We start from the raw sequence: 21,475 nt of genomic DNA, 5'->3' as shown, positions 1-21,475 counted from the left end.
GGAACAGCAGAGGGAGAGGGAGAAGCAGGCTCCCCACTGAGCTGGGAGTGGACTTGGGGCTCAATCCCAGGACCCCGGGACCATGACCTGAGCCCAAGGCAGACACTTAACCCACTGAGCCACCCAGGAGCCCCTCACTTTCCATTTCATAAAGTTGACAGTCCATGAGTTATAAGGCCCAGAGAATGAAATATATAGTGGGTGTTTCTTTCTTTTTTTTTTAAGGTGTCTCATTATTGACAATTTAAAAAAACTGGTTAAATGAATATACTCACATGGTAGGAATGTGCAAATTGTACAGAGGTATAAAATAAGTGTCTTCCATCCCATCGTCCCAACTTCCAGAGGTATCCTGTTGACAGTTTATTTCTGTTCTTCTGGAGGTTGCCTTTATTTAAAAGTTATACTTCTGTTTCATGATTCAACTTTAGATAGTACCTATTAATCCCATCCTCTCAAAGATGAGAAATTGGGTGAATACTACCTTTTGCTTGCTTTTCTCCTGGTTGGTGCATCTCAATTTTTGATAGTTAAACTATTATTTTCAGTTCTCTGGTTTACATTTATGACTTTAAACAATGTAAATTCTTGTCTTATTAAATTTAGATAGTTTCCAATGATTTTAACTATGAGGAGGAAGAAATTTAGTTCCCTCCCCCATTTTTGCTGGTTTGATAAATGTAAATAGGCCTAGTTAGTAAATTAAAATTATTATAAACTTCTCCTTTGGAAAGAAATCAGTCTGTTATATTTTAGTAATGTAGGTGTCATATTGTCTTGGCTAATTGCTGTAATTATTTTTATAAAAGAGAATAAAAAAGGACATATAACCCTTTTAGTGCCTGACTAAAATTTCTCCAAGACATTCAAGTTAACATTTTGCTTTTTAAAATCAGTGAATTTTTGCTAAAGAATGAAACAATCAAGCCCTTGCCCTTTATTGCTTTTTATTCATTGAAAGCTTTCTAACAGTGCCTTTATTTCAAGCCCCATTTAAAGACAACATCAGCACTCTCTAAATTGTACCAATTTCTGTCCCCTGAAATTAGATCTGTTAAGATTATATGTTTATTAACAATAGTCTAACCTGTTGGTTTTGATATTACATAGTTAGCTGCTCATTACTACAGATGAAACTAGAATGAGTCACCAATGAGGATAGCTAATAAACAGGTTGGCTAACTAGAACACCTACCTGATTTTAAAATAGAAAATCCTTCCTTTATATCAAGAAATGTAAGGACAACGTGCATTTGAAAAAAGTTTCTTTTCTTTCAGATCTTATGAAAGGTCATTATCAGAAAGTTTTCTCCTTATCCCCTTCTAACAGTATTTCTTTCCAGTGAACATTGAATCTTGGAATAGCCAGAATTTTTTTTTTTTAAGATTTGTTTATTTATTTGAGAGAATGGGAGAGTGAGAGGGAGAAGCCGACTCCCTGATGAGCAGAGAGCCCGATGTGGGACTCGATCCCAGGACTCTGGGATCATGACCTGAGCCAAAGGCAGACGCTTAACCAACTGAGCCACCCAGGCGCCCATAGCCAGAATTTTTTAGTGAATAAATTGCCTTCTTTCAAAGATGTGTATAGTGTTCTCTCATTCAGTTAAATTTGTTCTTAGTGCAAATGTGATGTCCCTCTAGATATAACAGAGATTTAATTAGATTTTTTTCTAGTTTTTAAGCAGGAGATTAATAACATTGAGAATCTGACTGTATTGGGGTGCCAGTTGGTTAGTTGTCTGACTCTTGATTTTGGCTCAGGTCATGATCTTGCGGTGGTGAGATCGAGCCCAGCGTGGGGCTCCATGCTCGGTGGGGAGTCTGCTTGATATTCTCTTTTCCTGTCCCTCTGCCCCTCCCCCCAGCACGCACTCGAGCTTTCTCTCTAAAATAAATAAATAATCTTAAAAAAAAAAAAGAATCTGACTGTGTCACGGCCTATACACCCTTCTTTCCTTGACGTGGGAGCTTGTCAGTGAGTGGCCTTCCTTCTTCAATCATTACCTAGTAGTGTTAGGAGGAAGAGAAACAGGTTTTGTTGGTTAGTGATAAATTGCTATTGTATGTGCTTTTCCTTATATTGAAGTTACTTGATATTATGGGATAGAGTTTAACAAGGAAATGTCTGGACTACTTATTTCATTTTATGTTATAAATGTATGGGAAATTTTGCAAAAAGTTTGTAAAAATGCTTTTTAAACCCCTGCCATTGAACGGTTATAACAATCTAGAGGATTCTTTCTGTGCACATCTACAAATAGGAGGAGATTAACTCCTTGTATATTTGGATTGTGTAGCTGGTTCAGTGAAGAAGTATGCAGGATTTTTCTGTGAACAAGTCTTGGCAAGACTTGTTCTTAAAAGTATTGCAAAATAATTTCAGCAGTATAAAGCATATCTCTATAATGTTCTAAGGAAATACAAATAGTATATTGAGTTGGGAGTTGAGAGAATGTTAATTATTGGTCCTGGAGCTTCTGGCAGGGTACCTAACCACAGGACAACTGATCATAGCTTTATCAGAGAAAGAGAAGGGACTTGGTGGCCTGGTGCCAAAAACCAAAACAGCTCACTCAGAAATTTGAATCAGATAATATAGAGATAAATTGCTTGTTAGCAGTGAAGACTGGAGCTGAAGAGTTAAAGGAGAGGCTAGTGAGGCCAAGACCAACCCTGTGCAAACGTCAGGTCTGAGAAAGCAGAGAAGGAAGCAGCTTTCTGCAGAAAAAAATTCTTCCTGGAGGTCCATAATAGCTTTCTAATACAACTCCCAACCCTCTTGTTAAGGTAACTTGAGTGTTTGGGTTTTTTTTTTTTATGGTTGAAATGAGCATAATTAAAACCTGAATTTTTAAAATTCCAGTCTTGCTTAGGATTCCACATATTACCTAAAGTGTGTTTAAACTCACTTTAATAAATATTGTTGAATACCTACTGCCTACTGTAAGGTAGGCACATGGTGCTAGGGTGGACACAAAGGGTGTAGAGATAAATAATCTAAAGCTCTGCCCTCAAGGGACTAAGAAACTTCTAGGAGGAAAGACATAGAAGAGTTAATAAAGGAGTGTGTATGTGTTTATGTGTAAGGTGCTTGCAGGGATGGATATTGGGGAGGTGTTTGGGTTTGGGAAACCTTCCTAGAGGATGAAATGTTTGTGGCTTTTAAAGGATAAATAGGTTTGCCTGGTTGATGAAGATGTTGGGTGGGGGTCATTCCAGGCATTGCACAACTGCGTGGTATGTTTGGGGAATTCAGATCAGTTTAGTTGTTAGTCCCATAGTCATTCCTTATTAGGACATAAAGTTTGAAGTGGGCACTGATAAGAAGTGAGGCTAAGAAGAAGGCTCACAAGCACTACTCATGAAGATTCTCGAATATCATACTTTGGGTTCGGACTTTTTTTCATTGGTGAGGGTTTCAAGTAAGAGATTCATGCTTAGATTTTCATCTTAGAAGGATCACTCTTGGAACCAGTATGGGTGATGAATTAGCAGTGGATGAAGACTAATTTGGAGGCTTTGGAAGTAGTTCAGCTGAGAGATTCAGAGGAGGAGAAGAGGATATAGATTGAACAGCGATTTTAGGGGATAGAATCAATGTGAATTATAGATTGATTCCTGTGGGGAAGAGGAGTCTGACAATAATAGGTTTCTTATTTGAGAGAGACTAGGGAATATAGGAGGAAGAGATTAGTGAGAGGAGGTAATTCATTACCTGGAACAAGTAACCGAATTTTGAGTTCATCATGCTTTGTGGGCATCCAGGTGGAAATGCCCAGAATTAACTGAACAATCATTTATTGTGTGCCTGCTGTATGTCCCAAGCCCTGTACCTGGCAGCTAACCTATGTAGGAATGTGGCTGAGAATGATGACAGAAACAAAAATGTCACCAGTGACCAAATGCAGATGACAAAGGCAAGACACTAAAACTAAATTTTAAAAATACAGACGTACAGAAAGTGGAAGGTTCCCCTTGTAGCCTCTCACCCCCACTTCCTAATGGTACCCATTGTTAATAGTTTGGGGTAGTCTACATCATATTAATATATCTATAAGTATAGATATTGTGTACACACATACCCTTTTATTTTTCAAGTAAACAGATTCTATTTCTACACATTTTTCTGCAACTTGATTTGTTTTCATTCATGATCATCTTTCCATGTTAAGGTAGACAGGGATAGATACATATATAGAGAGCAATCTGCTTACTTTATAATTGATATATAGTGTTCTATAGTATTGTTATACCATAATTTAATCTTTTTCCTGATTGATGAGCATAAAAAAATTACTTTCATTAAATCACTATTTCAAATTATGCTGAAGGAACCTCCTTTTTATTTAATATATATTCTTGCAAACATGGTCCAAAATTTGCCTGTTTTAAAACTTGATATTGTCCTCCAAACACTTATCAATTTATGTTCCAAACAACAGTGTACAAATGAAGTGTTTTCCTTGTGTTCCCATTGCATATTATTGGTCTTTAAAAATTTTCCCAGCAGGGGCGCCTGGGTGGCTCAGGCAGTTAAGCGTCTGCCTTTGGCTCAGGTCATGATCCCGGAGTCCTGGGATTGAGCCCCACATCGGGCTCCCTGCTCAGCAGGGAGCCTGCTTCTCCCTCTCCTTCTGCCCTTCCCCCCCAGCTTGTGTGCGCTCTCTCTCAAATATATAAAATCTTCAAAAAAAAAAATTTTTTTCCCAATAGGCAACACATGCTAACTTTTTTATAGCTATCTTTTTATACATTACTGATCATTTGTAGTTCTTCTGTAGTTTGTTTATTCATGTCTTTTGCCCAGTTTTTCTCTTGGATTCTGTCTCTCTATTGTGCTCTCTTTTCTATCTCTGTCAAATAAATAAAAATATTTTAAAAAATTTTATTTTTTCGTCTATTAATTATGCAGCTTTTCAAGTGATTATCCTTTCAATAAATCTGATATTTGGGGGTTTAGTTATTTGTGGTGTACTGATACAGCTTAGTTTTTTAAAAATGTATTCTAATATTGTTATTAAATAGGTTCTTTCACCACTGAGTTGAAGGACAACTTTGTTCTATACTAAATTTCTCAGATTGAACATAAGTACTTTTTATTCTGTTTCATTGATTTTTTTTTTTTTTAAGATTTTATTTATTTGAGAGAGCGAGCACAAGCAGAGGGAGAGGCAGAGGGAGAGAGAAAAGGAGAAGCAGACTCTCCGCTGAGCAGGGAGCCCGACGCGGGATTCTATCCCAGGACCCTGGGATCATGACCTGAGCTGAAGGCAGACACTTACTGACTGAGCCACCCAGGTGCCCCTGTTTCATTGATTTTGGGGAAAATCTGTTTTTGCACATACCACCATTGGCTTAATTATTATAGTTAGTTTTGATATATGCTATGGAAAGGCCATTTCATCAATTTTCTGTTTCTAAATTTTCTTGGCTATTCTTGTACATTTATTTTCTCTTTCAGGTCAGTTTTTGAAGGTTTTTCTAGGTTTCAGAAAAAAAATCTTTTATTTTTATTTTTTTATTTTACTTTATTTTTTTTAAAGATTTTATTTATTTATTCCAGAGATAGAGAGAGAGAGCAAGCAGGAGGAGGAGCAGAGGGATAGGGACAAACAGACTCCCATTTGTGCATGGGGCCCAATGCGGGATTCGATCGCAGGACCCTGAGATCATGATGAGCTGAAACCCAAGAGTCAGACGCTTAACCAACTGAGCCACCCAAGTGCCCCCAGAAAAAAAAATCTTATTGGTATTTTGATTTGGAATTGCTTTGAATTTATAGGTTAATGTGAGAACAGATAGTTCTATAATATTGAGCTTTGCCTTAGAAGTATAATACCTATTTATTGATCTTTTTCACGTTTTTCAGTAAGATTCCTGTCCCTTAGATCTTACACATTTCCTGTTAAATTTATTCTTAAATGTTTTATAATTTTATTGCTTTTGTGAATGGGATCTTTTGTTTCCATAGGCTTACTAAATACCATCTATTTTTGAATATTTAAGTGGTCACTTACCTTATTCTAATAATTTCTTAGTTAACTATCTTAGAATTTATAGCTAAATAATGTCATCTGCAAATAACAATTGTGCCTCTTCTTTACTATGTATCTCACTTATTTAATTTTTCTTATCTTTACTATTTGGCTAGGTTTTCTAGACAGTGCTGAATTTTAGCAGTGATTCTTTTATCTTTTTTTTTTAAGAGAAGGAAAGGGGGAGCGGCGAGGGGCAGAGGAGAGAGGGGGAAAGAGAATCTCAAGCAGGATCCATGCCCAGCATGGATCCCAGTGTGGGGCTGCATCTCACCACTGTGAGATCATGATCTGAGCCGAAATCAACGGTTGGGCGCTTGACTGACTAAGCCACCCAGACACCCCAGCAGTGATCTTTTATCTTAATGAAATATTATCATTAGTTAGAAAAATTTCTCCAAATTATCTTCAAACATACCCAGTCTCCTTTCCCCCCTTTGAGATATGCTAAAGAGCATAGAAACTAATCTTTATAATGTACTCAGTTGTTCCAAGAACTATGATAAGTGTTTTTTTTTATTTAATCTTCATGACAATATTCAGAAGCAGATATCATTATCTGCATTGTAGGGATGGTAGCATTGAGTCTTACCCTTCAGAGAAATTTCTTTTTCTCCTTTTACTGTATTGATGGGGTTTTTTGCTTTATTGTCAAATTCATATTTCACAGTTCTTTTTGAGCCAGTTTTCTTTTTTTTTAAGATTTTTTATTCACTTGAGAGAGAGAGTGAGTGAGCACAGAGAGGGGCAGAGGGAGAGGGAAAGAGAAATTCCAGCAGACTCCTCCCTGAGCTCAGAGCCTGACAGGAGTGGGGAGAGTTGGGGGGAGGGTGGCTTGCCTCCATCTCAGGACCCTGAGATCATGACCTGAGCCGAAACCAAGAGTTGGACACTCAACCAACTGTACCACCCAAGGGCCCCATCTGTCGTCTTGATCATTAAAAAATGGAAGTTGCTTTATGACTTTCTTATGAATAACAATTAATTTGAGGAGTAATACTATGAGATTGTATGAATATTCTGTTTCCTCAGAACCTTTAACCCAGTGATTTTACCATCCATGGATAATTCTGTCTAAATCTATTATATCAGTGATTACAAATAAGACTTTTCTCTTTATACTACATTTAATTTGGGAGAAAAAGCTTATTTTGAGATAGCAGAAGGACTGAACTGGTGGTTCTTTTTTCAGGTTTATTTTTAAAAGTAATTAATCCTACGGAAAAACTTTAGAGTCTATATTTTAGAACATAGGAACATAATGAATGCTTAAAGCAGTTTGTCTTCTGAAGCCCAGTAGCAAAATTAAAACTGCCTTTTTTTTCTTCTTTTTTAAAAATTCAGCTAAAACTATATCTAAATTTGCCATTTTGGGAATCTTTGTGGTGAAGCAGACTATATTCTGTCGAAGACCAGTGGTAAGATAATTTATGCTAACACTGAAGTTAAAACCAGAAAAAAAAATCTTTCATGCATAATTTGTTTTATACCTTTAGAATGTAATATCTTTATTTTGCAGCTCATTTTTAGCTTTAGTGCTGTAATAAGGATCTGGTGTTTGTAGAGGGTATGAACATGGTGCTTTCTTAATTACTTAGAGAAGTGTTTATATAAAACTCCCTTAAATGTTTTAGTTCCTGGAACTTAAGGAGTGGCAGTTGATAAAGCATGACTCCTTCACTGAGTCTCTTTAGGATGTTTGTACTTATGTTTTTTAAGGATTATTTAAAAAATATTTGTTCTGATAAATATTTTTTAGCTCTTGAAAAGTAAGATTTCTTAAAAGTCCCTATTGTTTACAGACATGCTTACGTATGTGTTAATTGTAAATTCATGTGGACCTTAATAAGGAAGTCATGTTTTGATGATATCTGATACTAATTTTTTTCCCTTGCATTCAAAAAACATAATGCCATACTTGTTCTTTGCCAGAGAAAGTCTATGGAAGCCTTTCCTTCTCTCATTTAATTCTAAAATACATTCTCTCAACCCTTACTCCCTCATACTAATACCCTTGAGGGTATTTTGAAAGAAAAATTGCTGGGGAGGTGGGCAGGAGGATGGGCTAATTGGGTGATGGGTATTAAGGAGGGCACTTGTGATGAGCATTAGGTGTTACAGGTAAGTGATGAATCACTAAATTCTACTCCTGAAACCAATACTACACTATATGTTAACTAACTTGAATTTAAATAAAAACTTGGAAGAAAAAAAATAATATAAAAAAATAAATAAAATTGAATTAAAAAAACAAAATTGCTTTAAGGTAAGCATATTCTCTTATAATGTTAGAAGAAAGAACTATTTTCTTATTTTTTTCTTTTTTTTTAAGATTTTATTTATTCATGAGAGACAGAGGGAGAAGCAGGCTCCCCAAGGAGCAGGGAGCCTGATGCGGGACTCAATCCCAGGACCCCGGGATCATGACCTGAGCCAAAGACAGACACTTAACCATCTGAGCCACCCAGGTGCTCAAAGAACTATTGTCTATTTTTATTTTCTTTTTTAAAAATAAAATTTTAAAATATTTAAAACAATTTTATTCATAAAATTCATTTTAAATTTTGTAAATATTTTATTTATATTTTTTACTAGGAAGTAAATTTTATAATAAAATCATACCTTTATATGGTAGATAAATTAATGATAATCTACACCATTTAGAAGAGTCTAAATACAAAGTACATCTTCTTTCCATCTCTAATCTCTCCCCAATCCCCAGTTCCACCACCCAGAGTTAACTACTTTTAAAATTTTGTTTTGTTTTGAGGTGGCTGGGTGAATCAGTCAGTTAGGCGTCCGACTCTTGATTGCAGCTCAGGTCACGATCTCAGGGTCCTGAGATCGAGCCAGCGTTGGGCTCTGCGCTGGGTATGGAACCTGCTTAAGAGTCTCTCCCTCTCCTTCTACCCCTTCCCCACTCCCCATGCTCACTCTCTCAAAAAAATGAATACAAATAAAAACCTGTAAAATTTTGTTTTATTATATCCATTGCTCAATACGAAAGATGAGGAACTTAGTACTCATTTATCACCGTCTCTCCTATTTTTAGTTCTAATGGTTATGTTTGTAACTTAAATAATGTACCTTCTTCTGCTTTTCTTTTTAATTGTGGTAAAAAAAAAAACCCACTAAATTTACATCTTAACCATTTTTAAGTGTACAGTTCAGTAGTGTTAACTATATTCACTATGTTGTGCAACCAATCTCTAGAACTTTTTCATTTTGTAAAACAAACTGTACCTGTTGAACAACTCCCCATTTCCTTCTCCTCTCCCCAACCCCTGGGAACCACTGTTCCAATTAAATGGAGTCATACAGTATTTGTCTTTTTGTGACTGGCCCATTTCACTTAACATAATGTCTTCAAAGTTCATCCATGTGTCAGAATGTCCTTACATTCATTCATTCATTCATTCATATATATATATATATATTTTTTTTTTTTTTTTTTTTATTTATTTGAGAGAGAGAGAATGAGAGACAGAGAGCATGAGAGGGAGGAGGGTCAGAGGGAGAAGCAGACTCCCTGCCGAGCAGGGAGCCCGATGCGGGACTCGATCCCGGGACTCCAGGATCATGACCTGAGCCGAAGGCAGTTGCTTAACCAACTGAGCCACCCAGGCGCCCCATTCATTCATATATTTAAGTTTATTTATTTATTTAAGTAATCTCTGCACCCAATGTGGAGCTCTAACCCAGGACCCTGAGATCAAGAGTCGCATGCTCCTCTGACTGCTCCAGCCAGGTGTCCCATAATTTCCTTAAAGGCCGAATAATATTCCTTTGTGTTTATATATCACATTTTGTTTATCCATTCCTGTTAATGGACACTTGGGTTGCTTCCACCTTTTGGTTATTTTGAGTAATGCTACTATGAACATGGGTGTACAAATAATTTGTCAGAGTCCCTATGTCTGGTTCTTTTGGACCTGTACCCAGAAGTGGAATTATGGGATCAAATGGAAATTCTGTTTTTAATTTTTTGAGGACCCTCCATATTGTTTTCTGTAGCTGCTGCACGTTTTACATTCCCACCAACAGTGCACAAGGCTTGTGTTTCTCCACATCCTTGTCAACACTTGTTATTCTGTTTTGTTTTGTTTTGTTTTTGATAGTAGTTATCCTAATGGGTATGAGGTGATATTTCATTATGGTTTTGATTTGTATCTCCCTAATGATTAGCGAAGTTGAACATCTTTGCATAAGCTTGTTGGCTATTTATATATCATTTTGAAGAAATGTCAGTTCACATCCTTTGCCCATCTTTTATTTGGGTTATTTGGTTTTTTCTTTTTCTTTTTTTCAATATTTTATGTATTTATTAGAGAGAGAGAGAGAGAGAATGAACAGGGGAAGGGCAGAGGGAGAGGAAGAAGCAGACTTCGTGCTAAGCAGGGAGCCTGATGTGGGACTCAATCCTAGGACCCTGGGATCATGACCTGAGCAGAAGGCAGATGCTTTACTGACTGAGCCACCCAGGTGCCCCTATTTGGTTTTTTCTTGTTCCCTGCTTTTATTTTTAAATTATTAGTTTTAGATAGAGTATTGACTCTCTACTAGGAAAGAAACATTTTGAATTTATACTTTTATTTTCTCCACATCTTGATTTTTCTTAGTAATTTTTACATTCTAAAAGTTTGTAACATTATTCTGTTCTTTAACTTATAAATGTTTAAAGCAATTTTAAAAAGCATTTATGGGGCGCCTGACTGGCTCAGTTGGTGGAGCATGTGACTCTTGATCTTGAGGTTGTGAGTTCAAGCCCCATGTTGGGTGTAGAGACTACTTAAAAATAAAATCTGGGGCGCTTGGGTGGCTCAGGCGGTTAAGCATTTGACTTCAGCTCAGGTCATGATCTCTGGGTCCTGGGATCAAGCCCTGCATTAGACTCTGTGATCAGCAGGGAGCCTGCTTGTCCCTGTCCCTCTGCTTTCCTCCACCTCCGGCCCCCACGCTGGTGCTCTCTCACTCTCTTTCAAATAATTAAATAAAATCTTTTAAAAAAATAAAATCTTAAAAAAAACAAGCATTTATAATGAATGCTTTTGTAGGTGTTAAGCACTTGAAGAGCCAAGTAGTATGAGTAGATGCTTAAAGAAGGAAAAGTAATCTTGTGTAAATAAAACTTTTCTCTTTTATTTTATTTTATTTTTTTTTAAAGATTTTATTTATTTATTTGACAGAGAGAGACACAGCGAAAGAGGGAACACAAGCAGGGGGAGTGGGAGAGGGAGAAGCAGGCTTCCCGCCAAGCAGGGAGCCCAACGCGGGGCTCGATCCCAGGACCCTGGGATCATGACCTGAGCCGAAGGCAGATGCTTAACGACTGAGCCACCCAGGCGCCCCAAAACTTTTCTCTTTTAAAGATTCACTTAACTTTGTTGTTTGGGGCTGGTATGTTTTCTTCGTCACTTTTATGCCATCTGTTTTCAGTCATCTGGGATTTTTACTTTCTGGTCCGCTGCTGGTGCCTTTTCTGATTTCTAAGACTTAATTTGCCATTTCAGTTTTCTGTTGTTTCCATGGGCCCTTCAAATGAAGGGATATAGATATGTGTTCCCTCTGCCATATTAAACTAGAAGCATCTGTTGCCTCTGTGTATTGCTTTTAGAAGGTTAGATGGGGAGGGGGAGCGTCAGATCACAGTGTCCACCACAGGTGTCATTAGATTTGGATTTGAAGTCATATTCTATTTTTTAACTGGGAGAGACTGGCAAATATTCCTTTGTGCTTTGCTTTTTAAAATCTGTAAAATAGATTAGTATGTCTGGTTTGACAGATACTGTGAAGGTTATGTAAGATAAAGTTTGTTTCAACACACAGAGTACACTCAGTATTCCATAAATGCTTATAGGCAAAGGAAACATAAACCATGATATTTCCTTGTCAGAAGTGCATTTTCTGGAAGATGGGTTTCTCCTAGAGAGTATTTCTTCTGCATTCAGTTAAGAAATGTTTGAGTCCTTATTATGTTAATAGTTATGTGAATCTATGAAAAAGTCCGAGAATTTTTGTCTTCCAGTTGTGTACCATTTAGTTGAGGATGTGTTATCAGTATATGAGTTAAATAACAGAAAATGGAACATAAGATACGTGTTGCGCAGGTTTAGAAGTATAGACCACTGGGCTTGTGTGGTTGAAAGAGGTTTAATGGAAGTTGGTGTTGAAGCACTTCTTAAAGAATTGATCCCCACCTCCCTATATAAACTGGGCCTTGAATTGCCGAAAGGTCAGAATTAAAACTTGGATCATCAAGGTCTTATGTGTGGAGGTTATGAGTAAACCAGATGTCTGTAGAAGAGTATTTGTGTTGGGAATGGTGGGTTCAACTTGAAAATAGAACCAGATTATCAAAAGACTTAAATACCACACAGAGAGCTAGAATTACAGATTTAGAAGACCCCTACACAGAGATAGTAGTTAAAACATTGAATGTGAATTAGGTTTAGAGGGAAAGGAAGAGTGACAGAATGAATGTGAGCGAGGGTGTAAAGAGTATCTTGTGATTGAAAACCGAAGGAGACTTGAGTTCAGAAAAGCAGACAGAGAGCCAGGGCAACATACTATTATGAAAGCCAAGGCAAGAGAGTTCTGAGGCAGGGGCAGAAAGCTATGAGATGCTTAGAATGATGATCAGGAAAAGGCCAATTTTCATGTTCTGCTCTCTGTTTACCTTTGACAGCCCCTAAAGACTATAGTTTTTTAACTTTTCTTTTTTTACAAATGACTTAAAATTCTAAATTCCTTATTTCCCACTCTATGTTCTGTGTTCTAGCTACCCATGTCTGTTCACAGTTCCTTCCTTTCTTCAGTGAGTATTTGTCAAGAATCCATTCTGTGCCAGACACTGTGTCTAGGCACTGTGTTGGCCACTAGGAATATAATGAACAAAACAAAATCCCTACTTTCACCAAACTTACATTCTAGCTGGGGTAGATGGTAGACTATAAACATTGGTTTACCTGTTGAAGTAGTAGAAGAGGTTGGTCAGAGAGGTAGTCAGGGCCTGGTAGACCCTGCTAGGGACTTTGGATTTTACTCTGCATGGGAAAGAAAGGCACTTGAAGAGTTTAAAACAGGAAGGACACGAACTACATTATCTTTGTAAAACCGTTAGAACAGTCTGACACCTAGAGATCACTCTGTAAGAGTTTGTTAAATTAGAGTCATTCAGTCTATCTGACTTACGTTTGAAAGGATACTGTAGCTGGCTACTGGGCAGAGATTAGATCATAGGGAGCCTTCTCCTGGCTCCTTCAAGGAAACCCCAGGCCTCTGCTCTAAAACATTTTGTTACAATTTTAAGTTTTATAGTGAGTAGCTGCTAGATAGATTTATTTGAATACTGTTGCTTATTTTACAATAAAACAAACATAAATACACATTTATGTCTATTCCTATGTATTTTGGGTATCTACCTTAAAATATTAGTCATATTATAAAACCAATGTGGCAAATGGGAGTTTTTTGGGAAAAGGTGAAAATGAAGGTGTGAGATCTAAAAATCATGCTGTACAAAGAATGGGCGACAGTCTTATGGGTGGTTAATCTGTGGAAGTGAGGGCTGAGGAAGAGGACATAGCAGATCTTTGTCCAGTTATTGAAGAGCCATCTCTTAGACGAAGGATAGACTTCTTAAGGAGGGGAGATCTGGGACCAGCGATTGGAACAGATTTCAGTTAAATATAAGGCAGAAGCTAATCAATAACTGAGCTATTCATCTGTGGAGGTCAGTGCCTCACAAAAGAGTGCACTTCTGAAAACTAATATTAAAGCAAAGTGGGATGACCATCAGAGCAGTTAGGGTGGGCTTCCTGAAGGAGGAGGGAGATTGAATTAAAGTTTCTCACAAATCCACTATTTTTATTTTTTTACTTTAAATTTTTTTATTTAAATTCAATTTAGTTAACAGTCCACTATTTTTATTTTTAAACATTATTAATATGGATTTTTTTTTTTTTAACTTTACAGGGATCGTTTACTGGAAGCAATGCAATGATGTACTCACAAAATATCTGACATTCTTTGGGTTGTCAGGCATTTAGTGTATGGAGAGCATCATTAGTTTCAGTCATCTTCAAACTTAAAACTCTTTTTCTTTTTCAGGGATATCATGATAACACATTTTGAACCTTCAATCTCCTTTGAGGGCCTTTGTAATGAGGTTCGAGATATGTGTTCCTTTGACAACGAACAGCTTTTCACCATGAAATGGATAGATGAGGAAGGTGAGTGATAAAGAGAGGGCTATGTGTGTAAGCATTTGATTTAAGATACTATTTTGTCATTTTTTTTTTTAGATTTTATTTATTTATTTTTTGTCATTTATTTTTAAAATATAGTAAAGGTCCTAATTAATTAAATTAGGACTATTAGGTAAATTAGAAATTTGATGCCATTTTAATTTTGCTTCAAGTACTTAAATGAAAAGAGTATCAAAGGGTACAATCTTTGTTTTGTCCTTTTTACCCCAAAATAGAGTGAAATTAAGGTGACTTTCTTCCACCATTAACATAAACATCTCATCAAATTGTGCTATATTTTACTTTAATTTTGAAAGTGAATGTTGTTTTATACTTTAGAGATTACCTTCAATAATTGGGTAGTATTTTTTGCTGAATATTACTTCAAAGAAAATGTTACAGAATAAAAGTGATTGTGACACCATGATTTCAAAGATGGTGGCATTGATGCCTTAATGACTTGGACTCAGAAAACATTTATTGAATATCTGTGTGCTGAAGATAGATATTTTCTATCCTCAAACTCATTGTCTCGTAGGGAGATGGACATGTAAATAACAAATGTGATAAGTTGAACATAAATGCATAGGGATCTTGGAATGCAAAAGAAGTAGCATCTACATGTGCCTGAAATATTTGTGACATTTGGACTAAAACAGTAACAAAGAATAAAAGTTTTTGAAGTAGAGGTGAAGGGAAAACCATTTCTGATGAAGAATAAGACAGAAAAAGGACAGAGGTATGAACAACATGGTGTGTGTGGAAGAGCAGTATTTCACTAAATTAAAGTGTGGTGAATGGTGTGGTATCAAGACTAGATCCTTGCTCCTGAGTGTGGTCTGCAGAACTTTTAGAAAAGACCCCATCACAGACTCCTGGATCTGAATCTGTATTTTAACAGGAATTACAGGTAAGTCACATGAATATTAAACTTGGAGAAGCTTAGGGTTGACTCAATCCTGGAAGGCTTTGCAAACCACATTAGACTTTATTTTACATGATAGAATGTCATTGAAGTATAGCTTAAAGATATCCTAAATATGCTAGCTTTGTATTATGGCCCTCTATTAATTGTAAGGTGAATGGAATTTCTTTTTAAGGAATGTCATTATAATATGTAGCTCAATATTTGGGGCCATTTCTATGTTTCCTGATAAGAAGAGGCCTGGAAAGATATTATCCCAGATCCAAGCTATACGTAAACTCAAAACCCATTTGCACTTTTGAAACACATTTTTTTAAAAAAGTTTTATTTATCTAATCTCTGTGCCCAGTGTGGGACTTGAGCTCATGAACCCGAGAGCAAGAGTCACATGGTCCTCCTACTGAGCCAGTGAGGTGCCCCTTTAAAGACATTTTTAAAAGTTTCCTAAGTAATCCATGTTTGCTGTTTGGGAAAAGAAGTAGTACAGATGTTTTGAAATTTTAAAAGAAGTCTTCCGTTTGCCCTTTCTCTTCTTTCCTTCCTCATCAATCCCAGGTGTAAGAGAGAAAACCACTAGTAACAACTTAGTATATATCCTTTGAGATATTTTCTCTGTATATACAAATATTTTTGCTTCTGTACATTATTTATAAGTGTACTTTTTTTATACAAAAAGAATTAAATCATACAAACCATTAAATGATATTTTCCTTTTACATTGTGAATTGGATATTTTTTCATTTCAGTGTCAATGAAATTACATCATTACCTTTTTTTTTTAACGATTTTATTTTTTTTGAGTAATTTCTACACCCAAAGTGGGGCTTGAACTCACAACCCCAAAATCAAGAGTCACATGCTCCACTGACTGAGCCAGCCAGGCGCCCCTACAGCATTACTTTTTATTATTTTTATTTATTTTTATTTTTTTAAATATTTTATTTATTCATTTGAGACACAGAGATACAGAGAGAGAGAGAGCATGAGTAGGGGGAGAGACAGAGGGAGAGGGAGAAGCAGGCTCCCTGCTGAGCCAAGAGCACGATGTGGGGCTCAATCCCAGCACTCTGGGATCATGACCTGAGCCGAAGGCAGACGCTTAACCATCTGAGCCACCCAGGTGCCCCTACAGCATTACTTTTTTTAAATGCTGTATATTATACCACATCATTGTAGGTATTTCATGATTTATTTATTTAATTCCTTATTGATGGATGTTTGGACTATTTCCATGGTTTTTTTGGTACTATAAGCAATACATAATGAACATCTTTATATGTAATTTTGTGCTATTGTATGGGACTTTGTATAGCACATTCATAGAATATGCACATCATAAATTTTGGTAGCTAGTGACAGTTTGCTATCAAAAAAAGTTTAAACCAATTTATGGCACAATTACTTTGAATGAGAGCATCCCTTTGCTCTTGCCCTCAGAAGCCTCAGATATTAGGAGTCTTAAAATGTTAAGACTAAAAAATGTTTTGAAATCTAGTAGGGAAATACTAGGTTGGTATTTTAAATTCTGTATTACTTACAGATAAGACCATCTTTATCTATTCATCCACTTTTGACCACAATGTTAGTTTAAATATTGTTAATTCTAAATGGTATGCATATCTCACAGTATATCTTCAGCCTGAACATGAGACTATATAATTTAGCACAGTATATACAATATAGTTAGCATCAATAAATTGATTCTTATCATGAACTAATGTTATTCTCATTTTTTTGAAAGTAAACTCTATACCTAATGTGGGGCTTGAGCTCACGACGCCAAGATCAAGAGTCTCATACTCTACCAACTGAGCCAGCGAGACACCCCAGTGTTACTCTCATTTTAATCCTATCCTGATCATTTCATGCCATTTATTTGCCATTTAGGATTTTTTTCAATTGGTGGTTTTCAAGCTAGTGCACATAGGAATCATAGATAATGCATTTTATTAAATTGATCTAGAGATAGTCCATTAAAAATTGTTATAGTATTCGGTGTGCGTGGGTGGCTCAGTTAAGCATTCGACTCTTGATTTCGGCTCAGGTCATGATCTTGGGGTTGTGAGATCAAGCCCCAGATCGGGCATGGAGCCTGCTTAAGATTCTCTCTTTCCCTCTCCCCCTCCCTCCATCTCTCTCTCTCTCTCTCTCTCTCTCTAAAAAAAAAAATAAAATAAAATTTATAGTACTCTTATACTTTGTATTGCCATTACCTGGGGAGCTCTGTTCCCAAATTGTTATATGGTTGTCTCTTTCCTGTCATTCAGGTTACTCAAATGTCCTGTCCTCCAAGAAGCCTTTCACTCCTATTCCCTTTATGTCTTACTTTATGGTAGAACGTAAGCCCCATGAGAACAGAGATCTTGTCTTTGCCGTGGAGCTCCAGTGCCTAGGGCAGTTCTCAGTAACAGTAGGCTCAAAACATGTATGAGTTGTAGAAAAGACTGATAGCAAGCCTTTCCTGCAGTTTTATGTTCATTATTGAAGATTTAAGCATTGGGACTTGTGGCTTATTCTATTTTTTCTTAACATTATAGCATATTTTAATTAACAGATTCACATAGTAAATTAAACTAATTCTCTGGTGAAACAGTCTTATCCTTTTATAATGCAATTCAAAGTTCTTTGTCTCTAAATAGCTATTAAGTGTCCTAATTTTCTGGGGAAAACTATAAAACTATAGCCTCATTCAAGGAAAAGGTTAAACTTTCTATTAAAGTCTGCTGATTCCCATGTGATCCTTCTTACCCTGGTTAATTTTGATACCAGTCTCTTCTTAATTTTAGGCATATAGAGCCAGTCGTAATTATTTTTAAGTTCCTTGCAATTATTTTTCAGTTGTAATTTTGTTACCTTTATTTTTAGCCAGGTGGGCATTGGGGCATGCTTATCTAGAGAAAAAAATTCTCTCTAGAATCAGTGGAACACAGGACTATGATTTCTCTGGTTTATGAGCAACACTGTATAGAAGCTAAGCTTTTAATTGTGGGATTTTTTATTTTAGAGCAAATAGTGATCATAAACTTACTTCATTTCTTTAAATCTATGACAGTCGTTCTTTTTCCTTGTGTTCAAAACCAGTTTTACTGATTTGTTTTGATGTGCCTGTGGAAAAACTGGTTTGCTTAATCTAACTAAACATTTTAGAATGAATAGTAATTTTGTAACAATTATACCTCCCTTTTCAGGTGAGAAGAGAGTATGGGACAGAGAAGGATAAATGACTTTTTAGTTCATCATATTTTAATTGTGACTGTTTTTCCATAAGAATATGCCTTTTTATATTCACAATCTAATATTAAGTATTTTCTAAATTTCTAATTCTGTCAATTTCTAATTTATTCAGAGTCTGATTACCAGGTTTATATTTAACTGCTTCTATTCTGTCACTTCTCTTTTTTTTTAGATTTTATTTATTTATTTGACGGAGAGAGAGAGAGCACAAGCAGGGGGAGCAACAGGCAGAGGGAGAATCAGGCTCCCTGAGGAGCAGGGAGCCCGATGCGGGGCTCGATCCCAGAACTCTGGGATCATGACCTGAGTTGCAGTTGCTTAACCCAACTGAGCCACCCAGGCACCCAGTCACTTCTCTTTTATTAGAAACTAGCCTTTTGATATTTTATTTCTTAGTTAAGTTTTCATTAAGAGTGGTGCTTGCTTTTTAACAAAAATATTGATTTGTTTGAAGGAAAAAGTAACTCTGAGGATCCTCAGATCCCCCCAAATAGCTCCCATAAACAAATTGATGATGTCTATTTTGGTGAATATACAACTAGAAGGGATAGGGTAACAATTTTTTTCTTTCTTATAAATAGCCAGATATCGTACAAGCTGTCATTTAACCCACCTTTTCACTTAACATCTTGTGGATTATCTTTCCATATCAGTGTACGTAGATTTATATAACATGGTTTATATAATGTTTATATAACATGGTTGTACCATAATTTATTTAACCAATCCCTCTTTGATGGATATTTGGATTATTTGTAGCATATAAAAATACTAGTGCAGAGAATATCTTTGTGCATATGTTTTTTGGGACACCTGCGCTGTATTATTTATAGGGTAAATTCTCTGAAATGGAATGTGTCCTTGATAATAGGTGGTACCAAATTGACCTCCAAAAATATTGTACCTTTTGTTATACTTCTCACCAATAACATATGTAAATTATTATTTCATTTACACCCTGTAAGAGACTACGTGAGAGAAAAAGTAGGTGATTTGCAGAGAGTGGGAAAGGATTTTATTCGGATGTAGTTCTTTAATTCATATCCTTTTGGCTTCAGTAGGTGAGATTCATGGAAATTTGAAATGCATGTAAGCATTCTTTGATGTAAAGAGTATGTGTGGAGTGTTTCTGAATTCCACAAGGTTAAACTTCTTCCTGTTTGCCTTATTAAATCTGATGTGTTCACAGGGGGGATAATTGAGTGTCAAGATGTAACAAAACCACACTTAGAATGGTAAGAAACATACTTCTCTTATGTGATATTTTCCAAACATCTCTAGTCTGATGTACTTTTAGCTGGTGTGTAAGGAACAATCATTCTTCATACTTGTTCTTTATCACCTAACGCTGTATACTGACAGTGTCAGAAGAAACAGTGAGGAGAAAATTTTTTGACTGAATTCAGTGTGACTTCACTTACTTAGATAGCAGTATTATGGATCAAAACCTGGAAATTAAAAAATGAAAATTGACATCAATAAGAAAAAAATCTACTCATTGAACAGATCTTGTTTTGTAACTGGTATTTTCCTTTTAGAGAACTTTTTTTAACATTTCCTGTAGTAGAGGTTGGTGTTTGATTAATTCTTTCCTCTTTTTCATATCTTTATTTCATCTTTTTTTAAAAAAAAAAACCAGCTTTATTGGGGTGCCTGGGTGGCTCAGTTGGTTAAACATCTGACTCTTAATATCAGCTCAGGTCCTGATCTCAGCGTTATGAGTTTAAGCCCCTCTGTTCGGCTCCACACTAGGTATGGAGCCTACTTAAAAAAAAAACAAAAAACAAGAGGCACACCTGGGTGGCTTAGTCGGTTAAGCATCTGCTTTTGGCTCAGGTCATGATCCTGGAGTCCCGGGATCAAGCCCCACGTCGAGCTCCCTGCTCAGCGGGGAGTCTGCTTGTCCCTCTCCCTCTGCTGCTTCCCCTGCTTGTGCTCTTTCTCTTTCTCAAATAAATAGAATCTTAAAAAAAAAGAAATAAAAATAAAAAACAGCTTTATTGAGGTATAATTGACATACAATATACTGTACATATTAAAAGTGTACAATTTGATGAGTTTCGACACCCAGGAAACCATCATCACAAGCAAGATAGAGACCATATCCATTACCCCCAAGTGTTTCAGTGTGCTTTGCAATTCCTCACTCCTACCCCTCCATGCCAAATAACTAGTGATTTGTTTTCTGTCACTATAGATTAGTTTACATTTTCTAGAGTTTTGTAGGTGTGGAATCATACAGTATGTACTCTTTTTTGAGGGGCAGGCTAGTCTGGTTTCTTTCACTGGGCAAAATTATTGATGTGTGTGTTGTGTTTATCAGTAGTTCATTTCTTTTTATTACTGAGTGGTATTCCATTATGCAGATGTACCACAATTTTTTAGCTGTTCCTCTGTTGATGGACATTGAGGTTGTTTCCAGTTTGGGGCTATCACAAATAAAAGCTCTGTGGCAATCATGTATAAGTCTTTGTATAGATATATATTTTCTTTTCTCATGGGCAAATATCTAGAAGTGGAATGGCTAGATCATCTGGTAGGTATAGATCCTTTTTTATTTATTTATTTTTCTTTAAGATTTTATTTATTTATTTGACAGAGAGAGAGAGAGAGATCACAAGTAGGCAGAGTGGCAGGCAGAGGGAGAGGGAGAAGCAGGCTCTCCACTGAGCAGGGAGCCTGATGCGGGAATTGATCCCAGGACCCCGGGATCATGACCTGAGCCAAAGGCAGATGCTTAACCAACTGAGCCACCCAGGCACCCCGGTATATATCCTTTTTAAAAAAATAAAATAGGAAAAGAAATATTTTGAAAAGGAGATGAGGTGGGGTACTGCAACCCAGGTACATTCTTGGGCTGATGATTTTTAGAAAGGAATTTATATGGAAGTTGAGGATATGGAAATTGATACCTTTTAAAAATCATCTAAGCCTGGTCATCCCTGGAAAGTCTTCCTGCACTCCCAAGGATAGAGTACCCCACACAGAAGACAACTAGCTGACTTAGAGAAGTCCTCAAGCCCTCTTTCAGT

General features: G+C 36.4%; 1 protein-coding gene across 2 annotated transcripts in view; it reads left to right on the top strand.

Annotated features, from left to right (window-relative positions):
- The window catches only part of PRKCI (protein kinase C iota), a 68,753-nt gene that overhangs the window by 1,940 nt on the left and 45,338 nt on the right, over positions 1-21,475 (top strand). For both annotated transcript variants that reach the window (XM_032407231.1, XM_032407230.1), the window contains exon 2: positions 14,148-14,269. In XM_032407231.1, coding sequence (XP_032263122.1) covers positions 14,148-14,269 — 122 coding nt within the window. The remainder of the gene's footprint in view (positions 1-14,147; positions 14,270-21,475) is intronic.

This window comes from Phoca vitulina, unplaced genomic scaffold, assembly GCF_004348235.1.
Source record: "Phoca vitulina isolate PV1807 unplaced genomic scaffold, GSC_HSeal_1.0 scaffold8, whole genome shotgun sequence".
In the NCBI taxonomy this organism is placed as follows: Eukaryota; Metazoa; Chordata; class Mammalia; order Carnivora; family Phocidae; genus Phoca; species Phoca vitulina.
Note: the sequence above shows the minus strand (reverse complement) of the source record. Positions and strands in the feature narration are given on the sequence as shown.